Genomic DNA, 18,631 nt, shown 5'->3' with positions numbered 1-18,631 from the left:
TTACTACAAAAGAACTAAAAGCAAGGACATGAACAGACATTTACACACCAATGTTCATGAAAGCACTATTCACAATTACCAAAAGACGGAAACAACCCAAGTGTCTGTCAACTGATGAATGAATAAGATTGTGGCATCACAGTTACCCAGTCTTAAAGACCCATCAACTTAATAATGAAAACTCAAACATATAGAGCTGGACCAAGACTCCTCTCATATGGCTTACCATGCTTCACAGCCATGAATATGGGGTAGCCCATGTAGCCAGAAGTCTGAATGCCACCCTAAATGTCTTAAATCTGCCTTCACCATCTTATTTATCTCTTTTCTCAAACTGCCTTCTTACCACATTTGATCTGTCTTGCCTCCCCCTGAAAACATAAGCAGCTAATCACAGATATTTCATAATTAATAAAATGAGAGGGGCTATGGCCACATGAGGGGAAAACTATTAAAGAATACAACCATGAACGTTAAAGGACTATGGAGAAACACTTACCCTAGTGTTGGTATACAGTTCAGTAAACAGGGACTTTTAGATGACTGTTACCTTCACGGTGTGAATTCCAAGGCTGGCCGCTGCTTTTAGATTCGATCCAAGGTCATCAAGAAAGATGGACTCGGAGGGCTGCACGCCGAGCTGCTCCAGGCACAATTTGTATATCCTGGGGTCTGGCTTACAGACCCCCTCTAGGCAGGATTCCACAATCTGGGGGAGGGACAGGAACAAGAGATGAATGTCCCTGAGAGGTGGATCTCCAGAATATGCATGGCGGTATATTTTTTTAAAAGAAGGGCAGAGGAGGACCGTTGAGGTTGTTAAACCAAGTAATAACTCAAGAGCACTATGTGAACCTAATTAACCCTCAATTTTACAACAAGACTGTTGCCTTTTTAATTTGAGTGATTTGGGGCAAACTCAGAAAACCCATGTTCTGCTTCAGATCCTGTGACTTTCTGCAAATAGCCAAGCCACAACAGGTCTAAGTCTTATCACCTGTAAAATGGAAATAAGAGTAGCTGCCTTACCTATCTCAGTGGTTGCTGGGAAGCTGAAATGAATTCCAAAATGACAAAGCATTTGGTAGTGTTAGATATTGTGGCTACACAGACCAGAAGAAAAGCTACACATCTCAGTTTTATGGGAAGTATGTCACCTTTTTTTTTTTTCAGAAAGAAGGCACTGTTTACTGATACAAAAATAAATATGACCTTAATGTCCGCATTTTAGAGTTAAAAAAAAACAAAAATACAAAACAAAACAAAACCCTCTATAGTTTAGACAGCTAAATCCCACAGGAGACTGACTTGCAGAGATTGTCAGCAGTCAGCAACAGACACTACTGTCCTTTCACACTAAGAGCTCCTGCATCTTGACAGCCTTGCTGCAGCCATGTATCCAATTGGAACCAGGGAGGTTTGCTGGGGACTCAGGAGCACCCTGAAAAGTCTGTCACAGCAGCAGGCTAGCTCTGATCTGGCAACCCACTGGAAATCCCCTCTCACGTGGTCCCCAGGGCTTTTTCTCCTTTAGGGTGGGCTCAGACAGCCATACCCCCTGGTCTGCCCTAAGAACTGAACGAAAGCCTGACTCACTCTTGGAATGATCCAAGGTCGGCACATTAACAGATGCCCACCTCTATCCTTTTTTCCCTTGTCTCCTGAGGATCTGAGTGAGCTAAAGAAGCTCCTCCTCACAAAAATGTCAACAGTGGATAGCAGAGAAGGCAATCAGTGTATCATGGTGGAGGAAAGCAGCACAGCTATACTAGTAGAGACAAAGGACAAGACAGAGGAGTGAACTCCGGGGCACAGAGCCAAGTTCTGACAAGGAGACACAGGGCCTCTCACAAGGTGGATTACATTTTGAGGAAGGGAAAATTTTTCTTAAGATTTAAGCTTGATCAGATCCCTGGCTTCTCTTTTAGTTCTATTTTGCACATGACAATATTAACCTATTTAAGGTTTCGTTACCTTCTTGTCAAACCAAGAACAGTGGGACAAGGTCACTATTTGTCCAAATATAGAGTGAATAAGAACATTTTTAATTTATCAAGGATCTTTTACAGAAAGATCTTTTACATCTCAGGGGTTTTCACCCCAAATGCCTATCAGAATCATCTGTGGAGCTTTTCAGAAATACACAGGCCCACATCCCACCCAGGCTGACTCATCTGAAATCTCCAGGGAAAGAAGCCTGGGCATCTGTACCTTGTAAACCTGCAGGTCATGCTGATGTGTAACCAGAATTGAAAACCTTTACTTTAATCTCCCTGGTTCAATTAGGTCCAAAAGGAATAGAATAATCTAGGCCTAGGGTACAAGGAACATGCCACTTTCTAGAATCCAAAGTACCCTTCCTAAGGATGGAAAAAAACAGGCTAATGAAATATGCAACACTGACATTAACAGAAAAACTCCCACCCCATGAATTCTAGAGGTTATCAGGACTCTCAGTATATTTGATGAGATGTTTCCCAGTTGCACTGATCTGGGGACCTGTGGATGAATGGGCAGAGGGAAGCATCCTTCTAATCCAACATGACAGAATGACAGAGACCCTGCTTCGATAGCTGGGAATCACCTGAAGCTTACCACATCAAACTGTTTCAGGTCCAGGGGCAAAAAGCTTTTCCCATTGGGAAGATAAAAGTTATTGGTCAAGACTGCAGTCTGAAGGCCTTTTGCCCGAATCCGAGTTATGGCCTCAGTCATCACTGGGAACGGCTTTGCCACTTGTTCACACGTCAGCAGAGAGAAGAACGAGTCCACTGCCACAGAGGTCTTCGCCTGGCAATGGGGGCGGGAGAACAGAACCAGTCATCATTAAGAGTACAAATCACATTGTGAAAACCTTGTGTCTGATGCTCCTTTTTATCTACCTTATCATCAGACGAGTAAAACATATGGAATACAAATAAATAATAGGGGGAACAAATGTTAAAATAAATTTAGATTGAAATGCTAGTGATCAATGAAAGGGAGGGGTAAGGGGTATGGTATGTATGAATTTTTTTCTGTTGTCTTTTTATTTCTTTTTCTGAATTGATGCAAATGTTCTAAAAATGATCATGAAGATGAATATGCAACTAAGTGATATTGTGAATTACTGATTATATATGTAGAACAGAATGATCACATGTTAAGAATGTTTGTTTCTTTGTTGTCATTTTTTTAATTTTAAAATTAATAAAAAAAATTTTTTAAAAAGAGTACAAATCACAGAAAAACAATTTCTTCACAGCTTCCTACTGCTGCCTGGTTGTACAGCACAGGCCATTGGCTTACTGCCCCCTCAGCCCTAGTTTTGAACTTTGTAGGTAAAATTTTAAAAGTGACTTAGAATTAGAGATACAATAATTAGGGAATAGAGCTCCTTATATCATTATACCAATTAAGTGCAGTCTTTTTTTCTCTCATGGATTGCCAATTTAAAAAAAACACCACAGAGAACTTACTAAACTCTAAAAGTATATTAAGTAAATGTAATCTGATTTGTAACAATCCAGAAGGAATTTAAAAATTTCTTTATTGCCTCAGGATCACATTAAAGAACTTCAATTTCTGAGCAATTTTTTATTTTAAAATCGAATCCATGTGGATTTTGAAGACTCGTATTTTGTCATGTTTTGAAATTTGCTAAAGCTAGTTTACTATTATATATTTTTATAATGGCTTTACGGAGATATAATTTACATACTGTACAATTGACCCATTTAAACTGTACAATTTAGTGGCTTTTAGTATATTCAGAATGAGGAACCATCATCACATTTGATTTTAGAACATTTTCATCACCCTAAAAAAATTAGCAGCCACTCCCATTTCTCTCCAACACCCCCAGCCCTAGATAACCACTAATCTTTCTGTCTGTATGGATTTGCCTATTCTGGATGTTTCCTATAAATGGAATCAAATAACGTGGTTTTTTTTGTGACCGGATACTTTCACTTAGCATCATGTTATCAAGGTTTATGATACTGCTTTATATTTTAGAAGGGTGATTGTGAGGGTTGCATGTGTTCATATATGTAAAAGCCTAGCATATATTGAGAAATTGTCAACATTATTATTGCTTTAGGTAGGCATTTGATTTGATTATCTGATCCTGCAGATGGCTCCTAGATCTCAGATGAACAATATCTGCTAGAAGGGCTTAGTAAAGAATATGTTTGTTTATTCATATATGGGAGCTAAAATTGAGTAGCTAGGGATAGGAGAAATAGCTTTAAAATGTGTAATGGGCTATTAGGGTTTTACTTCTTTATTTGCAGTTTAACCAACTTAATAGATTATTAGTACTACACCCACTTCTCAAGGCAGGAAGAATCATACAGCAATACAGGAGTGCTTATTGCTCACCATTGCAGAGCACAGTCTCCCAAATTCTTGTAAGAAATCCTCTGTTGTTATCTTTCCTCTCATAAATTCCATCCAGGGTCCATTTTCCCCACCCACCATCAAGGCCTTCAGTATAGTTCCGGAAGGGATGTGATTCTGCACCTCCCATTCTATAGGAAATGAAATATATAATAAGTGAAATATGGCTGACAAATGGCTGGGGTTAAGGAAGTTCCTGTGACATCACTGTGGCAGGGTGGGTTCTAGTGGGAATTCAGGGAAATTCAGGAAATGGAATATTTCAGCCTGATACATCCAAAGCCATAGTCATACTAAAGTGTGTGGCTGAGAGGACACTGCTGCTAAGCAGAGGTCCTTAACACTTCCTTGAGATGTCTCTGGACACTGCATTATGTGTCCTGGCACATAATAAGGAAGTGAATGAGGTACTAAGTCAGAATCTGACATTTGATAAAGAAGCCCTTCATTTTAAAAGCTATAGTAATTCTTCAAAGCAATAGAGCTGGTACACTGAAACATTCGTTTTACAGAATGCTCTCTTTGTAGAATAAAGAAGAAATTTTCTATTGGCATAAAAACTAAGATGAATCAGCTTTTTTTTTTGAATCAGCTTTTTAAAAAACTTTTTTTTTGCTGTGAAATATAACATATGCAAAAAGCAATACATTTCAAAGTACGTTTAATAAGCAGTTATAGAATAGATTTCAAAGTTTGGTATGGGTTACAGTTTCATAATTTCAGGCTCTTCCTTCTAGCTCTTCCAAGACACTGGAGACTAAAAAGAAATATCAATATGATTCAGGAGTCATACTCATTTGTTAAATCCTAAACTCTCTGTTATAATTCCTCCTTCTCCTTTGATCCTTCTCCGAATCTTAGGGATATTTGGGTTATGCCCAGTCTAACTATTTTCATGTTGAAAAAGGATGTTGACAGCATGGGATAGGGGGATGGAACTGGTTGATGTTCCTGGAGAGACTGACACTCCTGGGTATGAATAAGCTTTTGTGTAATACTGAGAACACTTAGGTAGCAGTTGCTTTTTCTTTCTATAATATAGCAGTTAGCAGGCAAATATATATATACAATTCATAATTCTATATCTAAGACATAATATACTTTACACATACTTTTTGTTTTGAAATGAAAATGGATTTACTGTTCTGTTCCTGATGATAAAAGTAATGTCTGTCCATTGAAAACACTTCAGACAATATAGAAAAGTAGAGAAAAAAGAAAGTAAAAAGAACAGCACTCCTGTTCTTCAGAAAAAAATAACCAATGTTTGCGATTTGGAGTCTGTTTTGAGGACAGAAAGGCTTTTTAAACTCATTCCAAATAATAATACTTCTTTACTTTTAAGCTAATCTGAAATATATAGCATTTTTACAGGCCCAGAGTTGGCAAGCATGTGAGAAAACAGGCACTCTCATATATTGTTGATGGGGTGTAAACTGATATATCCTCTGTGAAAAGTAATTTGACAGTTTCTGACAAAATTTTAAATAGCATACATTTGACCTAGAAATTCCACTTCTAGGAATTTGTTCCACAATATATTTTAAAAGGCTATTTGTGCAGAATTAATTGTAATAAAAAATTTTAATGTCTATTAATAAAGGACTTAAGTCAGTTATATTGATTTAACAGAATACCACACAGCTAGACCAACGGCTGGCAGAGTACAGCCTGTAGGCCAAACTGTCTCTCATCTGTTTTTGTAAATAAAGATTTTTTGGAACACAACCACACTCATTAGTTGACTATCGCCTACGGCTGCTTTCTCACCACAGCAGCAGAGCTGAGTAGTGACAGAGACCAGACGACCCACAAAACCTAAATATTTACTTTCTAGCCCTTTAGAACAAGTTTGCTTACCCCAGAACCAGATCTATGTCTGCTAATATGAAAAAGTTGCCAAGATATTCTACTTAGTCAAAAGAAAGAAAGCTATGGAGTTTGTAAATTTATCTTTTTTAAAAAAGGAAAGACCATACATTTTTATACCCACAGGTGTGTGTGCGCACACACACACACACATACACACACATCATTTTCTAAAGGACAGACAAACTTTTCACGGTGGCAACAGCTTACATGTGGAACTAACTGGGGTGGGGTGGACGTAGCAGCAGGAAACTTATCTTTGTGTTTTATACCCTTTTAGCACTGACTATTCAAAAATACGAGGTTAGCATACTTAGGTTTCAATATGAAGAATTTTAAGTTAAATCCCTATTTTGTATCATCAAAAAATAAATTCTCAGTGGATTAAATACAAAATTAAGAAAAACAAGACCCTAAAGCTATACAAAAAAATATATAGAACACCTTTATGACCTTGAAGAAAGAAAAGTTTTCTTAAACAAGACTCAAAAACCTCAAGCCATAAAGAAAAACACAGATGATTTTGACTATATCAAAATTGAAAACTATGGCATGGCAAAAAAAAAAAAATTATGAACATGATTAAAAACAAGCCAAAGAAATGGAGGAAATAATCCCAAAGAATATAACAAAAGGTTATTGTTGCAAATCAGTAAGAAAAAAATAGGAACAAAAGGGGAAAACGAAATGACAAATAAATATACCAAAAAATATTATCATACTCCCTGAATTCTGTGCTAAAGTGTTTGTATTAAAGTCTGGATTTTTTGTCATATGTATACTATTTTAATAATAAAATGAGTGGCCTGAAAAGACAAGTAGACCAAAACCGTGAGAGGTTACTCAGCCATACAGTTATGGTACCGTGGCTGGACTCACAAACCAACCCCTTGCCTTGCCACACTCTGGGCAACATGCAGAGTTTTGGGTTAAGGTCATTTTAAAAATATAATTTTTTTCCAATATTCATATAATAGTTCCTTACATTTTTTTTAAATACTTAATCAATAAAGCATGTAGGTGACCATGAAAACAGAAACCAAAACAAAACTAGTAGCTTAAATCAGGGTTGGCAAACTTTTTTTAAAAGGGCCAGACAGTAAATATTTCAGGCTTTGAGGTATATAAGGTCCCTGTTGCAACCACTCAACTCTGCCATTAGAGCACAAACAAATGGGCATGGCTTTCTTCCAATAAAATTTTATTTATGAAGACTGAAATCTAAAGTTCATATTTTTTTGCATGGCAAAAATATTATGCTTCTTTTTATTTCTTTCAACTATTTCAAAATATAAAAATCATCCCCAGCTTGTGGACTATACAAAACAGACAGTGAGTTAGATTTGGCCTGTGGTCCATAGTTTTATTTCTTTCAACTATTTCAAAATATAAAAATCATCCCCAGCTTGTGGACTGTACAAAACAGTCAGTTAGATTTGGCCCATGGTCCATAGTTTGCCAACCACTGGCTTAAATGTAAAAAAAAAAAATTTAAGAGTATTGTATCTGAGGTGATCTTAATTCTAGTATTTGCTTATCAACTGATCTATAATTTCTTTCTGCTAAAATAAATAACATTAGATATTTTGGTTAAAAAGAAAAAAAGCAAAACCAAAACTAGGAAAAAGTAGAAAAGTATTCGTTCATTCATCCACCTGTCACACATTTCCTAAATGCATGACTAACCCAGCTCTGAGCTGGACACTGGAAAGGTGAGGTGAATAAGTCTCAAATCTGGGCTCCTGGGATCTAAGAGCCCTGCAGAGGAGACATAAATGTATCAGTGCTAACTAAAACATGCCTTGGTAAAGGATAAACTAGATGTGGGAATACGCTATCCAGGGGCATTCTGCTCAGGGAGGAGGTCAGAGAAGTCTTGAGGTTAATAACAACAACCACAAGGTTCATTGAGAGCTTACAAGATTTCAGCCACTCTGCTGCATTATACCCCTTTTAACTTGTCATTAAAAGTATGAGCAGGGTTTCAACAGGCAGAGGATGTAGGGAAGGGTGATTGTCAGCAGACGGAACAGAACCTTCAAAGGCAGAGGAGCATAAATGTATTTGACAGTGTCTGGAGAACATCAAGAAACCCATGGCAGCTGAAATGAGGGACAGTGTGAAAAATAATGTGACATAAGGACGAAAATGCCAAGGGAGAGTTAACCATGAGAGGCTCTGAATACCAGGCTAAAGCCCCTAGATTCGATGTAAGGAACAATGTTCAGGCATTCAAGGATTTGCAGGGGAGTGAATGGACAAGATCTGTATTTTAGAAAGGTAGTTTTAATGGTTGTGTGGAGGGTGGTGTAAAACCCAGAGACCCAGAGAGGCAGGCAGAAGAGTTAGGAGGCTGCTGTGATCATTCAGGTGAAAGATTATGTGGACCTAAACTTGGGGAGAGGCAGTGGGAGTGGAGAGAAGTGAATAGGTGCTCCAGATATTCTGTAGAAAGTTGAGAAAATTCCTGTCTCATGAACTTTATCTTCTCTATAAAAGAGGACATTCAGTTATCTGCTGAGTATGGAGGGATGAGGAGCCTAGGGAAGTGTGATAACAGTCTGCACCAGACCCTGTGGAAACTGGTGAGGAATGAGTGGAGGAATAGAAAAGCTGCCAAGTAGCACTGAGGGACCAGCTAAGGTTGGCCCTCAACAAATAGCTTGTACAGCCAGTCTGTACAACTGGGTAATCGCTTCAACAATACTGGAAAGGCTAGGAGCAGGGGTATAGAAAACCTGTACTTGGGTTCATTCAGGGTGGAGAATTGACCAACCAGCCCCCATATAAGTCAAAAGGATAGGGACAGCTGTTTGGCCCTTTTCCTTCCTGCTGGCTGGAATGAAAATGGGATGGCAGGAGGTAGAGCAGCTAAGACAAACCATGAGGTGAAATTGGAAATGAAGAGTACTCACAGCAGAGCAAAAAGACAGAAAGAGCCTGAATCCTTGATACCAATAAGCAGCACACCAGGAGTTCCAGACCATGTACCTGAGCTTTGGCGCATGAGGAATAAATTTCTATCTTAAGTTAAGTATTCTAACACTAGAAGCCAAAACTAATCTAACTAATGTAAGTTGAATAGAAAGTCCAAACTGAGTAGGGAAAAAAAGTAAAGCCAAGTACGAGCTGATAAAGAAACAAGAGAAGAATAAAGAGACTAGAGTTTTCACCTCAGAGCAAGTTTTAGAGGGAGGTTGTAATCAAATAATTTGAAAAAAAATTTTTAGCATTCACAATTTCTGAGGTCGCATGGTTCCCAGGGAGAGGTGATGGTGATTCACAACAACAGTAACAATTGCAGCTGATCATTTATTGAGATTTTAGGATAAGCCAAACAAGCACTCATTGTGCTAAACAAGTATTTTATTTTAATTCTCACAAAACTGCAAGGAGTGAAATACTTTCATTAACCTTAATTAATGATGAGGAAACTAAGACTCGGAGAACTTGAATAACTCAACCAAATCACACAGCCACTAAGTGGTGCTTGGAATTTCATTCGAAAGCCAGATTATTACCCACTGGTATATGCTGCTGCACAAATGTTCCTTTCCATCTCCTCTTACCACCCACCATTTCCCTACCTCCACCCCTGTCCCAGAAAATAAAACAGAATGAAGAGCTCACCTGCAGCCACCTTCCCTGGAGAAGGAATGAGAACTCCACCCATGTCAAAAATCACTGCTCTGTAGGTGCTGCCTCCAGAATGCATCCATCGGTGGACTCCCCTTGGCCTGCACCAGATGTGTTTCCAGAAGGCTGCCCTCCAAGCCCATTGGAGATGTGACCGGAAAAGCCTCCTTCTGTACATGTTGAGGCCAAAGCTGTGTGAGAAGAAGATACAGGGCAGAGCTTGCTTTCACTGCCTCCAATCCTGACCTCTATCTGGAGCTCAGGAGTGCCAACTGAACATCTCTGACTGATCTCCAACAAGCACCTCAAACCACATCCAGAATTGGACTCAGTATCTACGCCTTCCCATACTACTGCTTTTTTCCTAAGTTCCTTAACTCAGTAAAGAATTCCAACCATCCACCCAGCTGTCCAAACCAGAAAATTTTACCTTTCTGCAGTTTCATTGCTATCAGCATTTAGGATGCCACTATCAACCCTCCCAAGATCATTGCAGTAACCTAACTGTTCCTCACTGCCTCTCTTCTGAACTTACTTTCAGAATGTTCACAAATATATATATATACACACACACACATACATAGCCACTCCTAGATTCAAACCTGTAGAGAAGCTGAAAGAATAACATAATGACCTCCCATATGCCCTTTACCTGGACTCACTATGCATGTGTTGGTTTTATTCATACATATGTATGTTTATATATACATGTATATCACATACATATACTTATAGCTGTCAAATGTGCAAAATGTTAATAACTAGCGAATCCAGGTGAAGGGTATATAAAAGATATCATTGTACTATTCTTTCAGTTTTTCTATAGGTTTGAAATTAAAAGTTGGGAAAAAAATTTTTTTAAAAAGGATTAAGTCAAGTTCTATTTGTATTCCTTTCTCCATGAAAATCTTTAAGCTTTTACATGAATTCTATAGTTAAAAAGCTTACTAAAAACAGGTTAGAGGGTGGGCCACGGTGGCTCAACAGGCAGAGTTCTTGCCTGCCATGCTGGAGACCTGGGTTCGATTCCCAGTGCCTGTCCATGCAAAAAAAAAAAAAAAAAGAAACAAAAACAGGTTAGAGTGTGCACAGGTGGTTCAGTGCTAGAATGCTCACCTTCCATGTAAGAGACCCAGGTTCAATTCCTGGAACATGCACCCCACCCCACCCCCCAAAAAAAACAGGTTAGAGTAAACCAGGCTGGTAAGACAACTCTGCGAGTTTATGGGAGAGTTATTTCAATGCTATCATGGACATAATAAAGTATGTAAGAATCTAAGTAAGGGAATCTTAAGCAGTAAATCTTCAAAACCGTATAACATGTTTCTCATGTAATAAGAAATTCACTGAATTTGGGAGTGAATTTTGAAATTAAAAAACTTACGTTAATTGGCATTTTCAGTTTCACTTATGTTCCTAGGCCAAGGACAAAGTTCATGATAAAAAGAGAAATTTATTTATAGGCTCCTAAAAGTGTCAACACATTTTGTGTGAGCACTTAACAGAGATGAAGTGTCTCTAGGCCTGAAGAGCCGGCTTACTCCTCAGAGGGCACTATCCTCCATACATTCCCACTAATGGATAAGTGGGCAATGCTCCCTCAAATGGCTTTCTTACCCTTCCAACTACAGGTGACAGTTCTGTTCTAGCCACTTCCCAGCACTCTCTTTCTCCTATCTCCAGGCCTTGGTACTTGCTGTGCTCACTGACGGGAATGCTTTCTCTGCTTTATCTGCTTGGTGAACTTCCATTAATTCTTACCTCACAGCCTCAGCTTTACCTCCTGGATAGAGTTTTTTTTTTCTTTTTCACTCCTTCTGCACACCTTCAATAAAGCACTTACCCTGTTCCACAGCAACTGTTTTCATGTCCGTCTACTCCTATAATTGTAAGCTCCTAAGGCAGTGACCATGTCGTACTCATCTTTGAATCCATTAATCCTCTGGGACTAGTACAATGCCTGGGTGCATGGCAGGTGCTCAGTATAAATATGCATTGACCAGATGACCACACTGGATGAATAAGAAAATGGGCTTAGTGGTGGCAGCTACAAAGAACTGTAACATGCCCAACTTGCCCGTAGATGGATAACAATTCTAGTTCTCCAGAACTGGCATCTTCTCTTTGTACCATAAAGAATATCTGTCTTCTCCTTGCTTCTCAGAATGACATAAGCATGATAATGTAGATTTGCTACCTAAATTATGCTTTCAAAATATGCACACGGGTGGGCCACAGTGGTTTAGCAGGCAGAGTTCTCATCTGCAATGCCAGAGACCCAGGTTTGATTCCTGGTGCCTGGCCATGCAAAAAAAAACAAAAACAAAAAAAACTGCACACAGATTATGCTAGTGTATATTAAGGAAATGGTCTTGTAAAGAGGTTAAGAATGTTGGCACTGGAATCAAATTGCCCAGGTTCAAATTCTAGCCCTGACACTTAATATTGTGAGATCCTGGGCAAGATTCTCCCTGAGCCTCAGATTCCTCCTTGGTAAAATGAGGATAATCATAGTATCTGTCTCATTGTTACCGATATGAGCTAAAGTACATATCGGTAATACTTAATACTTTATCACTTAATACTTAATATTAAGTGATTAAGTAATATTAAATACTTAATACTTTATCACACCATAAAATGTGATCTACTACTGTAGTACACTACAGAGAGTTCTCATGAAGTCTCATATGCATACAGCATATGCAATTTCAACTAAATCAGTGATTCTTAACCAGCAGCAATTTTGGCAAGAGGGGACATTTTGGAAATGTCTGACAGTGTGTGTGTGTTCTATATCCTAGAATGCATAAACCTCCCCACAAAGAATTATGAGGACCCAAAATGTCAGTAGTGCTGAAATTAAGAAACCGTGACATAGTACACTGAAACATACTTATAGAGTACAGTTACAACCTATATACACACAAATACCATGTGGTCACGTTACACACAGGCATATTTCCTATACATGTTCAGAACATGCAGTGATACATCTTATCATCCACTTAAGATAGCATCTTTTCATGTATATGCTATGATTGTTGATTGTGGCTGTTAATATCTTTGTGCTCAAAGACAACCTGACACTGGAAGAATGCTGAAACTCAAAAATGGGAACGTATACAGACGCTGCAGCTCTTTATGTATTTTGTTTCATCCTCACAACCGTGGGAGAATATTATCGCAATTTTACAGATATGTGGGGTGATGAAGGTCAGCTCTATAAGGGCAGGAACTGTGTTTTCTTATTCACCGATGTTTCCTCAACGTCCCAAAAGTGAACAGGTTCTCAGTAAACATTTGTGATGTGATGGTGCTGGGACCCAGACGTGTGTCCGCACAGTGAGTTTAACGACCCACCTCCCTACCTTAATAGAGTCAGAAACTGCAATGGAGACCTTATTCCCCATGGATGTTCAAGAAAAGCTACTTCACCTTTTCTAGCCTCAATGTACCCATTTGTAAAGGGAGGCTGCCACAAAGCAACCTAGAGCAAGGGGTCAAACACGCCGAAGGAGCTGAGAGCGTCCTGCATAGCGAGGGGTCCTGGAACAACTCGGAGACCTCGCCGAGCCGGGGCCTCTCGCCACTAACCGTAGTGGGCTGAGGGCGAGGCCTTTCGGACAGAGACAGGTTAGCTCGTGTCTAGAAGAAACCCACCGCTCGACCTCCTGGGAGCCCAGCACCCGGAACACTCGGGGTCTAGTCTCCCGGACCTCCTAGGGCAGTCCCAAGGGGATAAGCTCACCACGCCGTACCCGCGCCGGTCACCTGACCGCCACCCACCTAATCGGCGCATGCGCGCGTGAACCCGGAGGTCAGCGACGGTAGCCGGGAGGCGGAAGTGGAGGTCGTTGTGGCTCCCAGGGCCGCGCGAGGAGCTGCTGCTGCTGCTGTTGTGGCGGCAGCAGTGGCGCCGAGGTCGTGGCGGCAGTGCCGGCCACGGGCCGCTCGCGTCTCGGTCGACCTCCCGACCTCTTCGGAGCCCGCCGGAGCCTGCCCCGGCCAACGCCTGCCCTATGAGTGTGTCACTGGTTGTCATCCGGCTGGAGCTCGCGGAACACTCGCCCGTCCCCACCGGCTTCGGCTTCAGCGCCGACGGTGAGTCCCCCGGCCTCACCGTCTTTCCGGTAGCCGGTTCCTGTGCTCGGGGGACTCGCCCTTCAATATACGGGACCGGGGAAAGGCCGCGGCGGGTGTTTTTGCTACAGCAAGAACCTGAGAAGAGGTTCGGATCCCCCTCGCCCCGTCCATCCTTCAGAGCCCTTCTCGGACCCACTCTCCTTGCATCTTCCCACGGGCACGCTGTTTATACTTGGCCTTTTCCCCTCTCCGCCCTGGGTTAGAGTCGAGTTGTATAAGTGTTTGTCTCACTTGCTTTCCTCTGGGCTTCTTGAAGGCGGGGACTAGATCCCCAGCGATGCTGACGATTCCGGGTTTAATTAGATTGACCCTCTTTGGAAGAATACTCATTTAGGTGTCTTGTATCAATACTAATACTTATAATGAAAATGTGGGCATTCTGTAACACAGCACCGTATTAAATCATTTGTGTGGATTACTTTCTTTATCTTTACAACAACCCTATGAGGTTCATGGGTGGTGTTCTCTTTTACAGATTGGAAAACTGAAGCCCAGTGGTTAAATGACTTGCCCAAGATTATGTGTAAGTGGTGAAACTGGGATTCTAACTCAGGAAGCTGGAATTGAGAGTCTGAGCTTTTCATCCCCAGTCACCCATCCTCCTTAATGAGAAATGCAGCTATGACTCTGTTCCTTGGATTTCAGTAATTACCTACAAGTCACGTTCATTCGAGAAAAATGTATTGAATGCTTGCTCGGTGCCAGTGCTGAAGCTTTAGTTTTATCAAAATCTGACTTGGTCTTTGCCTTAATGGCACCAGCAGTTCAGTGAAGGAGACAGGTGAATTAAGTAATTATAAAAGTAAGTGTAGAATTACAGCTGTAAGAAATGCTGTGAAGGAAAGGAGAAACAATTTGGAAAGCTATTACTAGGAGTTCTGATCTGGTTAATTGAGGAAGAGCATTGAAGCAAATAGGGAAGGTGTTATTGGAAACTTTCTTGAGGAAGTGCCCTTTGAAATTCTGGGTTGAAGATTGAATATGACTTACAGTGTTAAGAGAACCTTCTAAATGCCAAAGTGAGCTCTGAGTTCTGAAAGTCAACCAAGTTGAAATTAGTCACATATAGACATCTAATGAGTTAGTAATTGATTCATTTACTCAACAAATATTTAAAGTTTTTGCTGTGTGCTAGGCATTGTAATATAAGTGTTGGGGATACAGTGGTGGGCAAAACAGGTGTGGTCCCTGCCTTGAAAGAGCTTTTATTAAAGATATTTCAGTAGAGTCTCCAAATTCCTTTTCCGTTTGTATGTTTCATTGATTTAAGACAGTGATCACAGTTTCTCAGGTCTAGATTTATAGCATCAGACTAACCCAGGCTTTAAGTAGCGTACCTTAAAAGTTTTTGAAACTTTTATTTATTAATGGGTTTGATGCCTTCATCTCTGGGGCTCATCCTGGAGTTTAGCTGTACCAAGTATTACTAAAATGTTGACTCATCTGGGCATAATCACTGTCCAGCCTTCTCTAAAGCTCTCTCATTGATTTATTTAAAAGTACATCATTTCATTAGACCAGCCATGCATTTCTGAGTTTATTGCACTGATATTTATTGCCAGTCTGCTGAGCACTGCAGGAACCCAAAGATGAGTGAGATGGACCCTACAATGACATCTTATCATGCTGGGGAAGGGTTGCAGAGAGAAAAGGAAAACCTGTTGTTTGACTTATCCAGAACAGAGAGGGGCTTATTTTATTATCAGATCTTAATCATTCATATGTTTAGCAGGGGAAATGTCTGATGAGGCAATCAAGAAGAAAACACTAGCTTCAGCTGCAGCCTGTTTAGAAGGGAAGTCATCAGGAGAGAAAGCAGCAATCATACATCAGCATCTTGGCCGTCGAGAAATGACAGATGTGATCATTGAGACCATGAAGTCCAATCCAGGTATGCTTTCTAAAACCCTGCACTCTCTTTTGTAATATGAGCCCCTGGTTTCCTGTAGTTTTGCATCACTCTAGGAAAAGAAACAAAGAAACAAAAGAAAAAAACCATACCCTTTACCCCTCCCTCTCATTGACCACTAATATTACTCTCATTGACTACTAGTATTTTTACCCTTATATCCTCCATTTATTTATTTATTTATTGTCCTTATTTTTTTACTCATCTGTTCATAACCTGCATAAAAGGAGCATTAGACACAAAGTTTTCACAATCATGGGCACACTGTAAAAGCTATGTAGTTAAATAATCACCTTTAAGAATCAAGGCTTCCAAGTTGAATTCTTGATATTCTCACAAGCAGTGCAGACAATCAAAGCTATAGGCTAAGCCTCCAATCTTGGGGTTTGTTCATATAAAACTTAACCCCACAAAGGATAAGTCAAGCCTACTTAAAGTTAGGCCTAAGAGTCACCCCCTAGAGAACCTCTTTTGTTGCTCAGATGTGGCCTCTCTCTCCAGCCAACACAGCAAGCAAACTTACCACCCTCCCCTGTCTACGTGGGACATGAATCCCAGGGGTGTGGACCTTCTTGGCAACGTGGGACAGAAATCCTGGAATGAGCTGAGACTCAGCATCAAGGGATTGAGAAAACCCCTAGAATGAGCTGAGACTCAGCGTCAGGGGATTGAGAAAACCTTCTCGACCAAAAGGGGGAAGAGCAAAATGAGACAAAATAAAGTGTCAGTGGCTGAGAGATTCCAAGCAGAGTCAAGAGGTTATCCTGGAGGTTATTCTTATGCATTAAATAGATATCACCTTGTTAGTCAAGATGTAATGGAGAGGCTGGAGGGAACTGCCTGAAAATGTAGAGCTGTGTTCCAGTAGCCATGTTTCTTGAAGATGATTGTATAATGATACAACATTCACAATGGGACTGTGTGATTGTGAAAACCTTGTGTCTGCTGCTCCTTTTATCTACCTTATCAACAGAAGAGTAAAACATACGGAATAAAGATGAATATTAGGGGGAACAAATGTTAAAATAAATTTAGAGTGAAATGCTGGTGATCGGTGAGGGGGAGGGGTGGGGAGTATGGTATGTATGAATTTTTTCTGTTTTCTTTTTATTTCTTTTTCTGAATAGATGCAAATGTTCCAAGAAATGATCATGATGATGAATATGCAACTTTGTGATGATATTGTGAATTACTGATTATATATGTAGAACTGAATGATCAAAAGTTATGAATGTTTGTGTTTGTTTGGTGTTTTAACAAAAAAAAAGGTGAATGGAAGAATGGAATGCAAAAGATAAACTTTACCTAAAGTTTGAAAAAAAAAAAAAAAGAATCAAGGCTTCTGGAATATAGTTCAACAGTTTAGATACTTCCTACTAGCCACTCCAATACACCATAAACTAAAAAAGGATATCTGTATAATGCATAAGAATAATCACCAGGATAACCTGTCAAATCTTTATGAAATCTCCCAGCCACTGAAACTTTATTTTATCTCAATTCTCTCTTCCCCGTTTTGGTTAAGAAGGCTTTCCCAATCCCATGATGCTAGGTCCTGGCTCATCCCCTGGAGTTAATCATTGTCCCACATTGCCAGGGAGAGTTACATCCCTGGGAGTCATGTCTCACTTAGAGGGGAGGTTCTCCCTTACAGGAATAAGTTGCATGGGGCAAGCTCCAAGATTGAGGGCTCAGCCTATTGAATTGGTTTTCCTCAGTGCTTGCGAGAATATCATGAATTCCCCAAATGGGGAAGTTTAATATTTCCTCCATCCTCCCCTGTCCCCCAAGGGGGCTTTGCAAATAATTTTTTATCCTCTGCCCAAGTTGTTCTGGGATATATCAGGGCATCACACTAACCTGTACAAACCAATGCAATCTCACTCCCTATTCAAGATTCCAGCTAGTTATGGTGTTTGGATAAACTGACTGTACTGGTTAAATTAGATAGCACTCTATCAAAAATATAAATTTTGTACAAAATAAACATCTCTTCCTTTGGTCTCATACAGGGGTTGAAATTTTAGAATATAGACCGTATCATCCTTTACCCTGTATTCTGATTTACCTTAGTCCTATCCAGATCAGCTTCATTCATATCTCTAGTCGAAGTCTGATCACTTTTTCAACTTTTTAACAGTTGCTATGTGGGGTAATGCTGACTTGCACAGCTTTAGAGCTATAACTCTGACTCTCAGGTGTCACACAAATACCCGAAGTTACAGGGAACGACCAGATAATACACAAATAGCTCAGCATTTCAGAATTTAGAAATAACAGTTCCAACTGCAGAGTAGATGTGACTGACTATAAGAATTTACAATCTAGGACCCTTTATAATAGGCCCCAACCCGATAAACCATGCTCTCAACTTCAATTCTCTGAGTTTGTATATTATAGTTAGTCCATATAAGTGAGGCATGATAATATTTGTCTTTTTGTTTCTGACATTTCATTCAACATACTGTCATCAGGATTCATTCACCTAGTTGCATGCCTTACAACTTCATTCCTTCTTACAGCTGCTCAGTAGGCTGTTGTATGTATACACCACAATTCCCTCTTCTGTTCCTCAGTCGATGAACCCTTAGGCCACCGCCATCCATTGTGGATTGCGAACACTGCCACCATAAACCCCAGTGTGCAAATGTCCATTTGTGTACCCACTGTCAGTTCCTCCAAGTATATACC

At 40.0% G+C, this 18,631-nt stretch overlaps 2 protein-coding genes across 10 annotated transcripts in view; one reads left to right on the top strand and one right to left on the bottom strand.

Moving 5' to 3' along the window:
• The window catches only part of ACAD10 (acyl-CoA dehydrogenase family member 10), a 66,567-nt gene extending 52,887 nt beyond the window's left edge, over positions 1–13,680 (bottom strand). The window contains 6 exon segments of the mRNA XM_077159877.1: positions 551–709; positions 2,596–2,790; positions 4,363–4,511; positions 9,880–10,076; positions 11,729–11,897; positions 13,637–13,680. Coding sequence (XP_077015992.1) covers positions 551–709; positions 2,596–2,790; positions 4,363–4,511; positions 9,880–10,063 — 687 coding nt within the window. The 5' untranslated portion in view covers positions 10,064–10,076; positions 11,729–11,897; positions 13,637–13,680.
• Positions 13,681–13,731: 51 nt separating this feature from the next.
• Positions 13,732–18,631, top strand: part of BRAP (BRCA1 associated protein) — a 66,569-nt gene continuing 61,669 nt past the window's right edge. The window contains exons 1-3 of one of the 9 annotated variants that reach the window (XM_077159876.1): positions 13,732–13,989; positions 14,507–14,554; positions 15,761–15,922. In XM_077159876.1, coding sequence (XP_077015991.1) covers positions 13,908–13,989; positions 14,507–14,554; positions 15,761–15,922 — 292 coding nt within the window. In that variant the 5' untranslated portion in view covers positions 13,732–13,907. The other 8 variants (XM_077159869.1, XM_077159868.1, XM_077159873.1 and 5 more) reach the window with 8 other exon arrangements.

This window comes from Tamandua tetradactyla, chromosome 5 (genome assembly GCF_023851605.1).
Source record: "Tamandua tetradactyla isolate mTamTet1 chromosome 5, mTamTet1.pri, whole genome shotgun sequence".
Taxonomy (NCBI): Eukaryota; Metazoa; Chordata; class Mammalia; order Pilosa; family Myrmecophagidae; genus Tamandua; species Tamandua tetradactyla.
Note: the sequence above shows the minus strand (reverse complement) of the source record. Positions and strands in the feature narration are given on the sequence as shown.